Source organism: Trematomus bernacchii, unplaced genomic scaffold (genome assembly GCF_902827165.1).
Source record: "Trematomus bernacchii unplaced genomic scaffold, fTreBer1.1, whole genome shotgun sequence".
NCBI classification, from domain to species: Eukaryota; Metazoa; Chordata; class Actinopteri; order Perciformes; family Nototheniidae; genus Trematomus; species Trematomus bernacchii.
Window position 1 is genome coordinate 1,252,710 of NW_022987728.1, and position 18,515 is coordinate 1,271,224.

Here is an 18,515-nt window from a genome sequence, read left to right on the forward strand (position 1 = left end):
AGATAAGCTACGCCTGCTTTCCAGAGGAACAGAAACTGTACATTGCTAATGCTAGTGACATATCCGAGCGGCCCACCTCGGTGCCGCAAGTAAACACCGCGAGGAAATTGTCGACGGGGGGTGCTAGTGACTTATCCGAGCGGCCCACATCGTCCGACCGGCCCACTTCAGTACCGGCCCATCGGGATTCGTCCCGAACGTCCCGATGGCCGATGATTGTGGGTCAAAGACAGATATAACTGGGAAATCAGAAACTCATTGTAGGACAGGGAACAAACACAGGAGCTTGCTCACGACACTGTGTTTCACCCCCAGACATTCTCAAGGTTAATCATAAGTTGAACAAAGGACATGAATTAAAATACATCATCATGGAACTACTGCATTTGGTTTTACCATATTAGGTAACATATAAAGTTTGAAATACATATAGAGTTTTCCACTACATATAAAGTTTGCCACTACATTAGGTAGGTAGGTAGGTAGGTAGGTAGGTAGGTAGGTAGGTAGGTAGGTAGGTAGGTAGGTAGGTAGGTAGGTAGGTAGGTAGGGGGAGAGAGAGAGAGAGAGAGAGAGAGATCATTTACAGTAAGCATGCAAGCAAAACTGTACTTAAACTAATTGTATATTCTCCTGTGAGTTTGTCATGGCGGGGACACACAGCGTGTCTCTGCGGTGGATCCGGTGGCAGATGGAGGACCGACAGAAGAGGAAAGGATCGGTGCCAGAAACCTGCTGAGTTCCCACCGGACCATCTCTACCCATTAGTTTCAACGCCCGGTGCACAGCAGATGTCTGTGTTTGCACTTTGGAGATTTGTGTCTGGAGTACGAAACTATAAGACTTTGGGTCCAAAACTAGATGATCACCAGGTTACAAACAACATAAAATACATTTTATAATGTGTTACGTTCCCTACTGGGCTAGGGGAACCAGAGGGAAGTAACAACATAATGAAATAACCAGGAGAGAGAAAAAAGGAGAGGAAACTGAGATATAAAGCCACAAAGTGAGGTTTTAATGGATAAATAAAAAGGGCTCACTAGCCAACTTGCAAAGCAAACCAAAATAAAACAATACACGAACAAACTGGAGCACATCTCCTAACACTTCACAAGAACACAGGCCTCACACAGAGACAGAGACATGCTGCACACATGCAGCCAGAGGAGAAGGAGAGAGCGACTGCAGCCTTCCTCAGGTCCTATATGGAGGCCCTGATTGGGGATTGGGAGCACCTCGGGACAACCAGAGGGAGAGAGAGACACACACACACACACACACACACACACACACACACACACACACACACACACACACACACACACAACACTACGGCACGTAACAAATGTTACCTGTTTTGAGCAATTAGTGTTCATTCTTTTCTTTTCTCCACAGTGACAGTTACAAAATATAATTAAAAAAATTGATTTGATTTTGATTTGATTAGATTCATTTCGAATGCGTAAAACAATAATACAAAGATTTAACATTTTCTTAAAGAAATACATTTGTTATTGAAAAACAAACAAAAAAAAACATAAAACAACAAATAAATAAACAGATAAATAAACAAACACATATACAAACAAATACATAAAAGAGGTAAATGTTAATCAAGAAAAGATAAAATAACAAACCAAATAAATAAATAAACCGTAAACACCCAGTTTTCATCCAAGATCTTGTTAAAATCATGTCCTTATACCTTTTTTTAAAACAGTTTTCCGTTAGAACATCCCTTGGAAAACACTTGTTTTGTTATATGTGGTGGATCACACACTTACAGCAGCAACAGAAGTGTTTTGTTAGGAATATATGGATAAACACATTTAAGTGTCGATGTAAGACGCTATAGCTGAACAGAAACACATGAGCGCCACCTGCAGACGCTCGAGGAAATGGTACATGTCACCAAAATAACATTTAAATACAGAAATGTAGGGACTGTATTACAATTAGGGCAGTGGGGACATTGAATGTAATTTTTCTTTAATGCAAGACTTTAAAGGGGACCTATCATGCGAAATGCACTTTTTTATGTCTTTTATACATAAACATGTGTCCCCGGTGTGTCTGGGAACTCACGCAGAAAAAAAAAAAAAGCTTTATTATTATTTTATTTATTTAGCCTTTATTTATACAGGTGAAAATCTCATTGAGACACGGGGTCTCATTCTCAAGAGAGACCTGTTTATACCCCAAATCAGCACTTTTGAAACAGGAAATGAAATAGAGGGATATGAAGCATGGCTAGAATGGGTGATCTGTTTTGGTTACATACTAATGATAAAACCATTGTCAGAAATTGCTTATAAATTACATTTTCCAGCTCTTTCATATTCTCCAATCACGGTCAATGTCATTTTCTTCTAACACGGGTCAATAACCCAAATACTTTCAGTTGCTTTACTTTAAAAAGAAAGAGAAACGCAGCTAATTCTCACATTTGAGAAGCATAAAAGTGTAACACTCAAATAAATAAAACTCCTGCTACATTTGAGTAAAACATATCATTTTATTAACACCTTTGAGTTATAGTAAACAGTCCTTTTCAACTAATACATTAATATCCATCTTCTTAATGTTTATACTGGTAATGTCCTCTTACGTACCTTAATTAGGATTAAAGGATAGCTCTTGGAATATTGTATATATTGTTCCCATCCCAGACAAGATAAGTAGACCTATCTTTCAAGCTATTATTTTTTAACATACTACCAAACAATTTCACATTAATATCCCAAACATGCTTGTTTCAACACTTCATTGAAGCTACATCATGTTACATTCATTTCAACATTCTGGGAAACATTGTGCAAATACTTCTGTTAAAATTTCCCTTCCTGTTTGATTTTTTTGATTATTTCGAAACGTTTATAGAGTTGTTGAAACATTTTCTCGGCTGCAATTGATCGATGACATTGTAAAAAATATACCCACAAAGTGATGCATTAGAATAAAAGAAACCATGCTTTGCACCTTATCCAAAAACATAGATATTTACAGCATAGTTTGATGAACAATATTTGAGTAGGTAGCCTAACACAAAATTCCGTATGGCGATTTTTGGCACCGTGAACTGTGGATATCTGTTGACACAGTTGAAAGAAAAACCACATGACTTGGCCCTCATTTATAATACTGACAGGGCAAAAGAGAGGTGTGACATTTTTAGTCACTGGTTTAAAATGTTCTACGAGAAGAAGCACAATAAATACAAAAAAAACCTCTATTACAGCCTACAAAAGAAAAGTCTTATTTGAAAATAATACAAAATACAGCTATTCATTCAGACAGGGAGCTTCACTTACAAAACATGACCTTCCTGTTATGCAAGAACGGATAAATCATTCATGGAGAACTGTTAAATTAGAGAACTAAGGATAAAAAAAGCTCCATGTGAGTTTATCCTTCCGTCTTGTCCCTGGAGTTTCCTGCTGATTGCGGCTGGAAGTCGACTGTAGGGGGCGCTGTTGGGTGCCGTTTCCGGGATTCATTGATGTACATGGTGTTGTTGTCGCCAACCTGAAGTCCGGTTACATTGCTGCAGTGCACATGGACTCCAGGTGCAGGACGGAAACTGGAAGATTCCGGGGTCGAAGATTGACGCTGCAGATACAAGCATTAAAAGAGCGAAACACATCAGCAGTTGAAGTTTAAAGAGGATTCTGCTCATGTTCAGGTTCATATTTGTATTTAGTGTCTCAACTGTGACATGTTGTCTTTTATGAGTCTTTCCTAGAAGGCAGCAAAAATGATGACGAGTGGCTTTTTGCTGCAGTTTGCAACTACTGTAAATGCTTTGAAATAGGAAAAGTGATGAGAACTGGTGAGAATGGAGTGTGGGACTGAAGGTGTCATTGGGGAAGCACTTAATGGATGTCCTATTCTGCTCATTTTCAGGTGAATTTTTACATTAGCCGCATTCACACCGGAGTACTTTTCACCGTACTTTTCACGTTTAGTTCCGTTAGTACCCCTTATGTCGCGTTCATACCAAAAAGAGCACTTAATCCCGGGAACTTTTACCCCCATTTTTAGTGCCTGCTGAGAGATGGTACTTTCCTGGGGGGAAAAAGTGCCCCAGTTCTGATTGGCTGGGCGAATTGCAAAACCACACCCCGTACAACTCTGAAATGTTTTGTAGAGCAGCCATTTTATTATCCTCGCATTAGCATTATTAGCATTAGCATTCGCCCAGCGCACAAACGCAGAGAGACTAACTTATGGCAACACAAAATAAAGCATGGGAGCGGTGGAGATGAGGAGGTGTCGGCGTTCTGGCGATTTACTCGGAAGGCTTCAGTAGAAGCTGCTGGGAGTCCCAGCAGCTTCTACTGAAGCCTGTCCCCAACTCCGGGGACTTCCGGCCGGGGACTTCGGGTGGCAGTATACGCCGTGAAGTTGTTTGCGGCCTGCCAGTAAACCCAAAGCAGAAGAAGACGAAGTGACGTCAGCGGCTCATTTGCATAATCTTCCCTCAGGGAACTTATTCCGGTGTGAACGCGATCTGTACTAAGTGCCCTGGGGTAATAAGTGCCGGCACTAAATACGGCAAAGTACTTGGTGTGAACGCGGCTATTTAGTTCTTCTAATGTGACATGTTTCCATGCTTTAATGTTCAAAAAGCTCTTTATTTTTCTCATACTGCCTCTGCTGCAGCACCTCTTTTCAACCTCTGTCTGAAACCAGAGCCCAGTCTGCTCTGATTGGTTAGCTGGCCGGCTCTGTTGTGATTGGTCAACCGCTTAGAGATGTCCGGCCCCTTAGCCTATCCCGTACAATGTGTTGGAGCGCTAGCTAATAGAAGCGCGAGTGTTACATAGTGATGTGCCTTTAGAGGGAACTTTGGGATGTTAGCCTTTGCAAACCATTTACTTGCACAACAACCTATTTAACACACTACAGGGAAGTGAAAAACCCCAACATAGCATAATATAGCGTCTTTAGAGGTTTGTTTCAAGTCCCCAATAAGCGCCGTTTTCATGAGAATTGATCTGAAACGCTTCAAATGACATACAGAAGGATTTTCTGCCTTTAAGTTACATTTTTACATCAACAACTAGTTTATATCTTTCAATTAACATGGATATTCTACAGAAACCCTGAGACGCAAGTAAAAAAGTTAATTCTGGGAAAGCAAAATCGTTTTATCTCCTTTGTTAATGAGTCAAGAACTGGTAAAGAAAATGAAAAGCAGCACAAACCCACCAGGTAATTTGAAGACAGGTTCTGCCTGAAATCTGTCTGGGAAGGTTTTTCTTTTCTTTTTTGAGACGACGTCCCAGTTGAATGAGACGGCGGTGAGGATTGAATGGGGCAAACAGAAGACACTTTCACTTTGTCTTTGGTCGACGAGCGGCCCACTTCATCAAAACACGCGCTTGAAGGTCGAGGTTTATCTGAAAGGGAAGATACTTTACTACAAACATTAACCCATGATTTGTTTGTAAGTTGTTTTGGCAGCTTTTACGCAAACTTCCTTTTTACCTTGGACTCTTGATTTGTCTCTCTGATCCCAACGACCAGCCACTTCCTGTAACAAGTGAGTTAAAATGTCACTGTAAACACACCATTAAAACCACCTTTAATTACCAGTTTGCACACACTTTTGCATAAAGCCAATAACTGTACAATCATTTGTTTTTTCTCACTACTTTAATGCAAGTCAAGTTAATGATATGCTTGATAAATATGTTGCCACAAGGATTATAAAGTTTGGTTTCCTTAATAATAACTATTATCTTCATATTTGAACTCTATGCACTTCATTGGGGGTTTTACATTCGCTATGTTCAACACTCTGCAAAACTTCCCTGGGTCAGCAGGACGTGATACAGTACATGTAACATTTTCCTGTGACAGCAAAAAAACAACATGTGTAGAAACAGCACAGCATTGGCCAATTTGGGACAACTATGTCTCACAGACCACATTGGGATTTGTTAAAAATGACATAAACACAGTGCAAGAAAGAGACTGAATGATGACATTAAAAGTGTTGTCTGTTCTCCATCAAAGATACCCTCATAGTCTTTTGGAACTAGACCTTTCTGTAAAGCAATATCCAACATTTCTGGGTGTTAAATACAAGGAATTTCTCTTAATTAGAGTAGTTTCAAATCGTCTGAATCTCACCTGAACTGGAGGGCGACCTGTCGGCACACTGTTCACTTCTTGAAAACATTCCCTCGCTGTAAAAAAAGAGGCCAAATATAATGATGTAAAATGTGAATACCGGTGCTTTAAAATGTTCTAATGTCTCTTTTAAAGTTGAAGAAACGATATTTGTAAGTGGTGGGTAAAAAAAAAGTGAAAGCAGACCTGAAGACTTGCTTATTTCAAGACGGACGATCTGCTCACTCAATCTTTCTGGTTCATTTTGGTCCTGGAAAGAGGAAGAGAAAGACGATGGTTAAAAGATATTGCTGCATCATGTCAGCATGAGTCCTAAGAAGAGATTAGTCCCTCACCTGCTTTTCCAGCACTTCATGGACAGCGCCATTTATTCCACTTTTGTGCATCTTATACAGGTCTTCGGACTCAGTTGTACACTCTGCAAACAGCATAGAGAAAAGATGTGTAAGATTTGTAACCATTTGAAAATTAAAACCGCATTTAACCTTCATGTTCTAAGACTTAAATATACCCAGCATCCAATATAATTACTTCAAACTTTTCCAACAACATGTACATATGCGGAAAAGTATAATGCCAATGTGAAGTTACTTTTTCATTTTCAAGTTTACATTTATTTTGTCCCCAATGGGCTTCCATAGTTTTATTTTCTACCATATTTTTCTTTATTTCAGTGCAAAGCTTCAACTTGTAACAGAGGACTTTTACAGTGCTACATTAAGTAAAAAAAGTCAAAGTTTATTATCAATTTCTGCAAACAACATAGAGAAAAGATGTGTAAGTCGAGGCTGTTAAAGGCAACATTTCCTGTGACATTTCAACTTTCTACTTTAAAGGTCACCTATTATGCAAAATCCCCTTCTTCATGTCTCTTCTACATCAACATGTGTCCCCTCTTCTTCATGTCTCTTCTACATCAACATGTGTCCCCTCTTCTTCATGTCTCTTCTACATCAACATGTGTCCCCTCTTCTTCATGTCTCTTCTTCATCAACATGTGTCCCCTCTTCTTCATGTCTCTTCTACATCAACATGTGTCCCCTCTTCTTCATGTCTCTTCTACATCAACATGTGTCCCCTCTTCTTCATGTCTCTTCTACATCACCATGTGTCCCCTCTTCTTCATGTCTCTTCTACATCAACATGTGTCCCCTCTTCTTCATGTCTCTTCTACATCAACATGTGTCCCCTCTTCTTCATGTCTCTTCTTCATCAACATGTGTCCCCTCTTCTTCATGTCTCTTCTTCATCAACATGTGTCCTCTCTGTGGAAAGAGACTCTGAAAGTTTCAGGAACAAAGATTCTCTCTCTTTTTGTCCTGATCCATTTCTATAAAAACCTGTCTGAAAATGAGCTGATCAGATTTGGGCCACTTTATGATGTCATCACGATGTGTTGGCTTGTGTAACCATTAGCCAATCACCAACCAAGGTAACCCCCCCCCCACCTTATCACCTGAATCTCCTCCTAGAGCACCATTGTGTTATTTCTAACCAAATCTCTCTCAGAGGGGCGTGGGGGAGGGGCTCCTTATTTTCATCTAAAGTAACAGACAGAGAATCAGCACTTTGGAAACAGGGCTGAAACAGAGGGGATTATGGGTAATGCTGCAATGATCTGTTTGGTGTTTCAGCCAATCAGAGACATGTTTTGTATATATCTGAGAGCTGTACTAGATTGATGAAAAACAGTAGAATAGGGGACCTTTAAATAAAGGAGTTTCCTTACTAAGGGCAGAGGGCCTTTCTTTGGGGTTTTGGTGCCAGCATCCCTTCATTAGCTCCATCAGCCCCGTCAGACCTGCCATCCCAGCGGACAGAGCCTGGATCTCGGTCAGTGATGGACGGTCTCCCTCCGGGATGCGAAACCGCACAAAGCTGGACTGAGCATCTACAGTGGCAAGGCAAGTTTATTTATATAGCACCTTTCAACACAAGGCAATTCAAAGTTAATTCATTCATTAAGAAATAGTGCAGCAGAAACATATTATAAAATGGCATTTAAAAACGCAAATTTAAAAGCAAAGATAATAAAACATGAATAACACAGGTACATGAATAAAAGTTGTCAGCCTGGATTTTAAAAGTAGTAAGAGTTGCACCTGCATGTTTCTGGTAGTTTGTTCCAGAACATTTGGAGCATAATAACTGAACTGCTCCATGTTTAGTTCTGACTCTGGGGACAGAGAGCTGACCCGTCCCTGAAGACCTGAGAGTTCTGGATGGTTCATAATTTAGCAGTAGATCAGAAATGTATTGTGGGCCTAAACCATTCAATGCTTTATAAAGAATAGAATAGAATCGGAGGGATGAAACCCTCTTTGGTGGTCACACATGCAGAGCACACAGCACACACAGTGGGTGTTTCTCAATGTCGAGTAAAGCTGCTCCAGAGCCACTATTTCAAGCATACTACGTCATCGAGTCCCGCCGAAGGACTGTTCCAATGTCCAGGATACTTGGAATTCTACCGAGGCCGGTGTATTTTCGAGGCTGCACATGTGTAGACTCCGCGGTCTTAAAATCCCCACAATGCTTTGCGCACGGACCAATTGCCAAATCTTTGGCGCTCCATTTAAGGCGGGGCCTCGCATATGACGCACCAACACAGTCTCACGGCATTTCGTGTTATAGGCACGACATGAATCTATTGATTTCGCCATTTTTTTCGTGTCACACAGAACAATTTTAAAAGCAATGTAAATAATAAGAAATTAGAAGGAAAAAGACATTTAAAAAAATACAGATTTAAGTATTCTGACACAGAACGATTTTAGAAGCAATGTATTTATATTGGTAGTATGTTTCGTGCCTGCACCAAATAATAACAAATTAGAAGGAAAAAAAGATGACATAAAATACAGATGTCAGTATTCTGAGGCTCTGAGACATTTCTTTTCCTCACTGACGGCAAAAAAACTCAGACATTATACAATTTAAAATAAAAGGGATAGGGTTAGGCTTAGGGTAAGATATTGAGTAAGAACATGTTTTTATGAACCACACAGCTTCTGGTCTTCCAAGACCCGACCGGACAAAAAAAATTAAATTAATTTCGTGACTAATAACACGAAATGCCGTGAGACTGGGTTGGACGCACACCTGCACACCTGCTAGCCTGTTCCACCATTCTTCGTTTTCCGAGGCTAGGAAGGATTCTTGCCTCGCTTCTCAAGCAAGAGACTCGGAAGACATGTGCTACCAAGCAAGCGTCCTCGACATTGAGAAACACCCTGTGAAATGTGGCCTCTGCATTTAACCCATCCTAATACCAGGAGTTATAAAACAGCAGCAGTATTTTTAAATCAAGTCTTTGACATACAGGAAGCCAGTGTAAAGACCTCAGAACTGCAGTTATATTTGATAAAGCTTATAGTTAGGGCTGTAAGTTTCCCTCCTGTTTGATTACCCTATATTGTGTTCACCTGGTGCCAGTGTGTATTTCTTCCCTCCCCACGACGTTCTACAAGGTTTTTCCATTAATTCTTGTGTTTCTTGGGAGTATTTTTCTGTAGGCTGCAGAGTCTAAGGACAGTGTGTGATGTACTGTATGCTGCACACACTGTCGACAAAAGTGTATTTTGTGATATTTGGCTATAAAAATGGATTGTTTGAAGGGATAAAAATGGGCGACAGAGGTTAGTAATTCGAGCAGAGGTAGTAAGAGAGGCTAAAAGACACAATGTTCACTTACGTGGGTATGGTTGTTTCCCTGTGACGATGGACCATAAGAGAATACCATAACTGAAAGAGAGACCATTACATGCCAGGATTAATATTTATATTTGAACCAGGACACATGTTCAATAACAATAATACAGAACCAGACAATTTGGAGTCAAGTTTGGAAGTGTTAAGCGCAGAGGTGGGAAGTAGTGGAGTACACATTTTCGTTACTGTACTTAAGTACATGTTTCTGGTATCAGTACTTTACTCCACTACTTATTTTTCTGACGACTTTTTACTTTGACTTCTTACATTTCTAACACAAATACCTGTACTTTCTACTTCTTACATGTTGAACACAAATACCTGTACTTTCTACTTCTTACATGTTGAACACAAATACCTGTACTTTCTACTTCTTACATGTTGAACACAAATACCTGTACTTTCTACTTCTTACATTTTGAACACAAATACCTGTACTTTCTACTTCTTACATTTTGAACACAAATACCTGTACTTTCTACTTCTTACATGTTGAACCCAAATACCTGTACTTTCTACTTCTTACATGTTGAACACAAATACCTGTACTTTCTACTTCTTACATGTTGAACACAAATACCTGTACTTTCTACTTCTTACATGTTGAACCCAAATACCTGTACTTTCTACTTCTTACATGTTGAACCCAAATACCTGTACTTTCTACTTCTTACATGTTGAACACAAATACCTGTACTTTCTACTTCTTACATGTTGAACACAAATACCTGTACTTTCTACTTCTTACATGTTGAACACAAATACCTGTACTTTCTACTTCTTACATTTTGAACACAAATACCTGTACTTTCTACTTCTTACATGTTGAACACAAATACCTGTACTTTCTACTTCTTACATGTTGAACCCAAATACCTGTACTTTCTACTTCTTACATGTTGAACACAAATACCTGTACTTTCTACTTCTTACATGTTGAACACAAATACCTGTACTTTCTACTTCTTACATGTTGAACACAAATACCTGTACTTTCTACTTCTTACATTTTGAACACAAATACCTGAACTTTCTACTTCTTACATGTTGAACCCAAATACCTGTACTTTCTACTTCTTACATGTTGAACACAAATACCTGTACTTTCTACTTCTTACATGTTGAACACAAATACCTGTACTTTCTACTTCTTACATGTTGAACACAAATACCTGTACTTTCTACTTCTTACATTTTGAACACAAATACCTGTACTTTCTACTTCTTACATGTTGAACACAAATACCTGTACTTTCTACTTCTTACATGTTGAACCCAAATACCTGTACTTTCTACTTCTCACATTTTCCAAACAGGCTGGTTCCTTTAGTTTGAATGTGTGTCTGGTGGCGTGATCATTATTATTTAGAGTCATTGCGTGCCTATTGATTTGAACACGATCCGTGTATCCATCATTTCCTGGTCTTCTCTAAAGAAGAGGGACCAATGAAAACGTTGTCATGTTGCCGTTGTTCAGCATGGAAACATTCATTAGCTAACAATGACATTATTGTTCTATTAATATAAAGGGAGGTCAGGTACTCTTTAAAACAGCTGCTAGTTATGGGTACTTTTTACTCAAAGCCCATACTTCTTTACTTTTACTTGAGTAAAGAAGTTTAGTCAGTACTTCTACTTTTACCAGAGTATTTTTTTAACATGAGTATCTGTACTTCTACTTGAGTAAAGGATGTGTGTACTTTTGCCATCTCTGGTTAAGCGTTTGAATACGAGTACCTAGGAGTTTGATTGGCTCCCGTACCTGTAAATATCAGAAGCTTTGGTCGGGCTGTATGATAAGTTAAAGGCCTCCGGCGGCATGTAGCTGGTCGTCCCTCCTTCCTCCCCGCTGGACTTCTTGGAAACCCTCGTGGTTTTTTGATCCCGGGCGAGGCCAAAGTCTGTGAGCTGGAGAGAAAATATGTGCAAAGAGAGAAGGTAGGTGGAAGAGCACAAGATTCAAGATTCAAGGCTTTTATTGTCTTACAGAAAATGATGCTTTGCTGCAGATCATGTGGACACGGGTGCTATATACCCAAAAAAAGCTAAAAATGAGGACTCACCTTGGCGTTGAGAGCGCAGTCCAGCAGCACGTTGCTGGGCTTAAGGTCCAGGTGCAGCAGGGTGGGGGTCAGGCTGTGCAGAAAGTTTATACCCAGAGCGATTTGATGAGCCAGTCTGAAGACCAGCTGCCAGGGAGGAGTGCCGCCTAAACTTCCCTGTAACAGAGTTTCCATTGTTACATGTATAACTTGTTAAAACAATAATATCCTGCATGATATTTCTACATGTATATTTTCCACATAACTTTTTAATGCTATTCTATTTCTATTTCAGAAATATTTTGGACTGTTTATTTATTTATAGTGTCTTAATTTCTCATTCTCATTGCCTTGTTGTTTATGCTGCTGCAAAGCAAACATTTCCCACATTTTTCCAGAAACATGTACATATGCGGAAAAGTATAATGTCAATGTGAAGTGAACTTTTTCATTTTCAAGTTTGCATTGTCAGTTTTTTTTGTCCCCAATGGGCTTCCATAGGTTTTTACCATATTTGTCTTTATTTCAGTGCAAAGCTTCCACTTGTAACAGAGGAGTTTTACAGTGCTACATTAAAGGGGACCTATCATGCAAAATGCACTTTGGTACGTCTTTTCTACATGAATATGTGTCCCCGGTGTTCCAGGGAACTCACCAAGTGTCAGAAAACACAACCCTCTCTATTTTCCTCCATACCCAAATCTCTAAAAAAGGGGCTGCAACGGATCTGATAAAAACTGATCCAGATTTGAACACTGTCCTGACGTCAGGACGGTGGCGCTACGGCTATTGGGCCAACTCCACCAATCAGGAGGAGACAGCCACGGCCATTGCCGTTCGAAAGCGCTGGAGACGCTGTAGTACATATACCAGGCCTGTAGGTGGTGCTGTTCTCACAGAATCAGCCCTTGCAAAAACAGAGCTAGAAATTGTCAAATTGAGCAAAATGAGGCATGGCTAAAATGCATGATCTGTTTGGTATTTTGAAAAAAAAAAAGTATAAATATGCCTTATATAGGTATGGTCCTACACTATATTATTATAATATAGCATGATAGGTCCACTTTAAGTAAAAAAAAGTCAACGTTTATTATCAATTTCTCCGTGTGTGTGTGTGTGTGTGTGTGTGTGTGTGTGTGTGTGTGTGTGTGTGTGTGTGTGTGTGTGTGTGTGTGTGTGTGTGTGTGGTACAAACAGGGAGACGGATATGCCGTTTCTCACCGTCCCAAAGAATAAAAACACATATATACACAAAAAAAGGCACAACAACAAAAAATAAAAATGGTATATACTGTAAGTAACTAATGCTGTTGATGTATTGTGATTTAAAAAAGGTGTCCATTATCATCTGGCCGTGGACAACAGCTGGGAATTAGCAATGTTGGCTAAAGCTGCCCCACTTACTGTTTTTTTGTGACAGTTGATCAATGGGGACTGTCCAAAACCGTATACACAAATAAACTCAACTAAACCAAAAGGTAGTACTTCTTCCACCAGTGTTTACCTGCAGGGAGGCCAGGGATCCTCTCTCCATGTACTCCATCACCAGACCCAGCTGAGTTGACCTTGAGTTGGGGGGTAATCCTTTAAAGACCCCTCGGACCTGAATAACGTGCGGACTGCTTGCCTGACGCATCATTTCGATCTCACGGAGCAAACTTTCATTCTTCCTGTGTGGGTATTTGTGAAATTATGAGTAATATGCAACATTATTTAAAGGTCCGTACTGTTTTTCATCAACATATTCCAGGTCTCAGATATATACAGAACATGTCTCTGAAGTGTTTGGTTCCAAACACCAAACAGATCATTGCAGCATTACCCATAATCCCCTCTGTTTCAGCCCTGTTTCCAAAGTGCTGATTCTCTGTCTGTTACTTTAGATGAAAATAAGGAGCCCCTCCCCACGCCCCTCTGAGAGAGATTTGGTTAAAAAGAACTCAATGGTGCTCTAGGAGGAGATTCAGGTGATAAGGTGGGGGGGGGGGGGGTTACCTTGGTTGCTGATTGGCTAATGGTTACACAAGACAAAACATCGTTATGACATCACAAAGTGGCCAACATCTGATCAGCTCATTTTCAGACAGGTTTTTATATAAATGGATCAGGACAAAAAGAGAGAGAATCTTTGTTCCTGAAACTTTCAGAGTCTCTTTACACAGAGGGGACACATGTTGATGAAGAAGAGACATGAAGAAGAGGGGACACATGTTGATGTAGAAGAGACATGAAGAAGAGGGGACACATGTTGATGTAGAAGAGACATGAAGAAGAGGGGACACATGTTGATGTAGAAGAGACATGAAGAAGAGAGGACACATGTAGATGTAGAAGAGACATGAAGAAGAGGGGACACATGTTGATGTAGAAGAGACATGAAGAAGAGGGGACACATGTTGATGTAGAAAAGACATGAAGAAGAGGGGACACATGTTGATGTAGAAGAGACAGGAAGAAGAGGGGACACATGTTGATGTAGAAGAGACATGAAGAAGAGGGGACACATGTTGATGTAGAAAAGACATGAAGAAGAGGGGACACATGTTGATGAAGAAGAGACATGGAGAAGTGGATTTTGCATAATAGGTGACCTTTAAGGTGGGACACCACCAGCAAACTTTTTTCTAGAGAGTTTGGAACAATTTGTCTTCCATAACATATCTCTTTTTAGACTTTAGTGGAAAGAAAAACGTGTATTTATTTAGTCAATTTGCATCTGTATATTTCTGGTAAATTCTCCAAAAGTTAGTTTGAGACTATGCTTAATCGGCAAATTTGAACATTTAAGAAAAAGTAAAAGATAATTATCTCAAAGTTAACCCTCTGGAGCCCACACTGCCCCTTTGGAAATCAACTGGGGAGGTGTCATGGTGACATATTTTAGTTGTTTACCCTTACCTGTAGTTCCTTGTATGCCATTTTTACAACATGTAATCTTTAAAGTCTGACATCACAGAAACTAGTGCAGTTCATTCCAATATCTATCCTTAGTTAATAGTTTATACAGAGGTGTCTTCATAGTCTGATTTATACAACATTATTTTCCAAAGTAAATGGGAAAAATAAAGAAATGTACGGTTGTTGTGACACGAAAATGTATACAAATCACCTTCGTAAAAGCCTTTGACTTTAACAAAATGAAACCTGGCTTTATCCAATGTGCAGATGAAATATTGGATCAGAGTCAGACAATGGCTCATTTGCATAATTGACCATGTCTCTTAGGCCCCGGCTCCACGAGGACAAATACGGCAAAACGCATCGGAGTAACGCAAATGCAACCGCAAAAAACCTTCCGTCCCCACGCAATATACACCGGATTGTGTCAAGCTCCACGAGACGGCTCCGTTTACATCCAAACGCTGGAAAAGCTGCAGTACATATGCCGAGCCTGTACGTGGCGCTGTAACCTCCACAAAAGCAGCAACTTCCTCCACAAAAGCAGCGAAGAAGAATGGTTGTCATGGCTGCACTTCTGTTTATTCTCCGCGGTGGGGGCCGACAGAACCGGGCAGAGTTTTTCGCCGGTCAGCGTGTGTTAAAGTTTAAATCTTCCGGACAAAATTATAAAAGTGCCGGTCAAAGGTCTTCATTGTTATTTATTGAGCTTTAAAACAAATGAATAACGACTATATAATGATATATAATCATCAAATACACAGAGCCTGTCTCTTTTTCCTCTCTTCTCACAGCGTCAGTGTCTGTCTCATGCAGCAGCTGATCCTGTAATGAGTGACCCGACAGTAAAAATGAACATATTTATAACTAGTTTAGTTTGAGAGGTCATTAAAATAGCTAAGGGTGATGATCTGACTTGAAGTGTGTGTTTTGCTCCCGCTGCATCACAGCGGCAGGAGCTGCGTGTCTCCGTCCTGTCAGATTAGACTTCACTCGCGTATATGTCCATATCGAGATAAAGATAAATAATCTGAATTCAAGGAGGAGCTCCTGTAGATGTTGCACAAAGAACTGTAGCATGGTCAGTAGCGACTGGAGCACGATAGCAACCCTGCGGGGGAGAGGCGGGGCTATGAAAACGAATGACCGTATAGGCGACTCCACGGCCCCGTTGGACCCCCCAGAGCGCTCCGTTCCCAGATCTATCCACCTTTGGACCCATTGTCGTTTGCGGGGTCTGTTTCTACGTTTCCCTTACGGCGTCGTCGAGCTTAGAGGGCTATACGCATGAGAAATATGCGGATTCAACCCGTTTTCGTCCTCGTGGAGCCGGGGCCTTAAAGGTCACCTATTATGCAAAATCCACTTCTTCATGTCTCTTCTACATCAACATGTGTCCCCTCTTCTTCATGTCTCTTCTACATCAACATGTGTCCCCTCTTCTTCATGTCTCTTCTACATCAACATGTGTCCCCTCTTCTTCATGTCTCTTCTACATCAACATGTGTCCCCTTCTTCATTCTCTTCAATGGTCCCTCTCCGATCTACATCAACATGTGTCCCCTCTTCTTCATGTCTCTTCTACATCAACATGTGTCCCCTCTTCTTCATGTCTCTTCTACATCAACATGTGTCCCCTCTTCTTCATGTCTCTTCTACATCAACATGTGTCCCCTCTTCTTCATGTCTCTTCTACATCAACATGTGTCCCCTCTTCTTCATGTCTCTTCTACATCAACATGTGTCCCCTCTGTGGAAAGAGACTCTGAAAGTTTCAGGAACAAAGATTCTCTCTCTTTTTGTCCTGATCCATTTTTATAAAAACCTGTCTGAAAATGAGCTGATCAGATTTTGGCCACTTTATGATGTCATAACGATGTTTGGGCTTGTGTAACCATTAGCCAATCACCAACCAAGGTACCCCCCCCCCCTTATCACCTGAATCTCCTCCTAGAGCACCATTGTGTTCTTTTTAACCAAATATCTCTCAGAGGGGCGTGGGGAGGGGCTCCTTATTTTCCTCTAAAGTAACAGACAGAGAATCAGCACTTTGGAAACAGGGCTGAAACAGAGGGGATTATGGGTAATGCTGCAATGATCTGTTTGGTGTTTGGAGCCAAACACTTCAGAGACATGTTCTGTATATATCTGAGACCTATAATATATTGATGAAAAACAGTATGATAGGGGACCTTTAATAACTCACCCGTCGTCAAAGTGAAGCAGTTTAATGGCCACATCGCAGGCCCACTCCTGATGCCGGCATTTATAGATTTTTCCAAAACCCCCCGAGCCGATCACTTCCCAGCCCGACAAACTGGACTCTTTAATAACTATAGGAGTCTGACAGGACAGTGCCATGGTTCCCTGGAGGAGGAAGTTATATCAAATTAAAACACTTTGCTTCCATAGAAATGAATTCAATTGTTCCTCTATTATAAAGAGGATCTTACCAGTCACTCAGTCAGCTTTAATTCCTTGATTTCACAGTGTCCACTCTTCCCTAAAGGGCCTTTAATCTCAAATCTGGGGGGAGGGGTTTAAGGACACAAGGTTTACACATTTTTCACAAGTTGGCCAGGCATGCTGACTCTGATATTTTTTAGAGAAAACGTGTTTAAATATCATTATTTTTACAAAGGAAATGTAAGTAAAATACAAAAAATTGCTTATTTACACGTCCAGTCATTATTAAGCCACATTCATTCAGTCAAAAAATCTCGGCCTAGGATTAAATTGTGGCATTTCATACATTTAAGCATTTAGAGAGACACACATTCACATAAAAACAAGTCTTCTTTGAATGTTACTGTTGATGTGATCATTTTAAAGTATTAATAAACGAAATACAGTCATAAATATAATATGTGCACGGTGTACCTTATCATTACAAATGTATCTCTTGTATTTTTTTAGATAGGAATAACTTCCTTAGAAGAATAAATATATCTTCCTACACACATAACAATAATTTAAACTTGAGCTCTGTCTCTTGTTCTTCAAAAATCGATTGTTTGTCACAAAAAATACAATACCCAAAGGTATTTCAATATATGAGAACTTGATATTGTGAATAATATATGCCATACTAAATATATTTGCTTGTCTCTTATGTGTTTTTTACACACATACCGTGGTTTCATACTACCCACATGGACACATTTTACTGGAATTTAAACAGGAAGCCACATTCTGTGTAGTTCAGGAAGCCTGTAAAATGCACAAATGCTCACTTATGCTTATATAACTTATCCATTATTCTATGGCTTAGTTTAAAAAAGGTTAAATACACCAGCTAAACACATCAGATCTGCATTAACACGACACAAATGGCCATATATATGAAAGAAATAACACAAGTTAAAGGTGGGAGCAACAACAAAAACATTTTTCTGATGAACTCAAACCACAGAAACACTAACAAGAATATCAAGGTGTTTTTTTTCAAAATGGGGAAACCACTCACCCTTAGAGATATACTCTTCTTCTTCATCATCATTCAACCGGTGCCGATGAAGGTGAATGAGTGTGAAAGTCCAGTCACTCATTAAGAGACTCTCTTCTGTCAGCAGCAGCTCTTCAACATGAGAAAAATCCAGAAGTGAAAGTCACTTCTACTTCTGCTCTGCTCTGTAAACATGCACGTGTGGTGACGGTTTATTAACCCTGTGAGTGTATTGTATTTGACTTATGATTTGATTTGATTTGTATGAAGATTTTTAT

The 18,515-nt window shown here is 39.9% G+C and overlaps 1 protein-coding gene across 1 annotated transcript; it reads right to left on the reverse strand.

Moving 5' to 3' along the window:
* Positions 1-2,498: 2,498 nt before the first annotated feature.
* On the reverse strand, positions 2,499-18,401 carry ripk3 (receptor-interacting serine-threonine kinase 3). Its single transcript, XM_034145590.1, has 14 exons — positions 18,259-18,401; positions 17,246-17,318; positions 16,999-17,159; positions 13,399-13,564; positions 11,916-12,071; positions 11,615-11,760; positions 9,836-9,885; positions 7,871-8,032; positions 6,477-6,559; positions 6,328-6,391; positions 6,142-6,197; positions 5,494-5,539; positions 5,215-5,405; positions 2,499-3,612 (listed from the first exon to the last, which is right to left on the reverse strand). The coding sequence occupies exons 3-14, from the start codon at positions 17,151-17,153 to the stop codon at positions 3,409-3,411; spliced, it is 1,479 nt and encodes a 492-aa protein (XP_034001481.1). The 5' UTR covers positions 17,154-17,159; positions 17,246-17,318; positions 18,259-18,401; the 3' UTR covers positions 2,499-3,408.
* Positions 18,402-18,515: the final 114 nt, after the last annotated feature.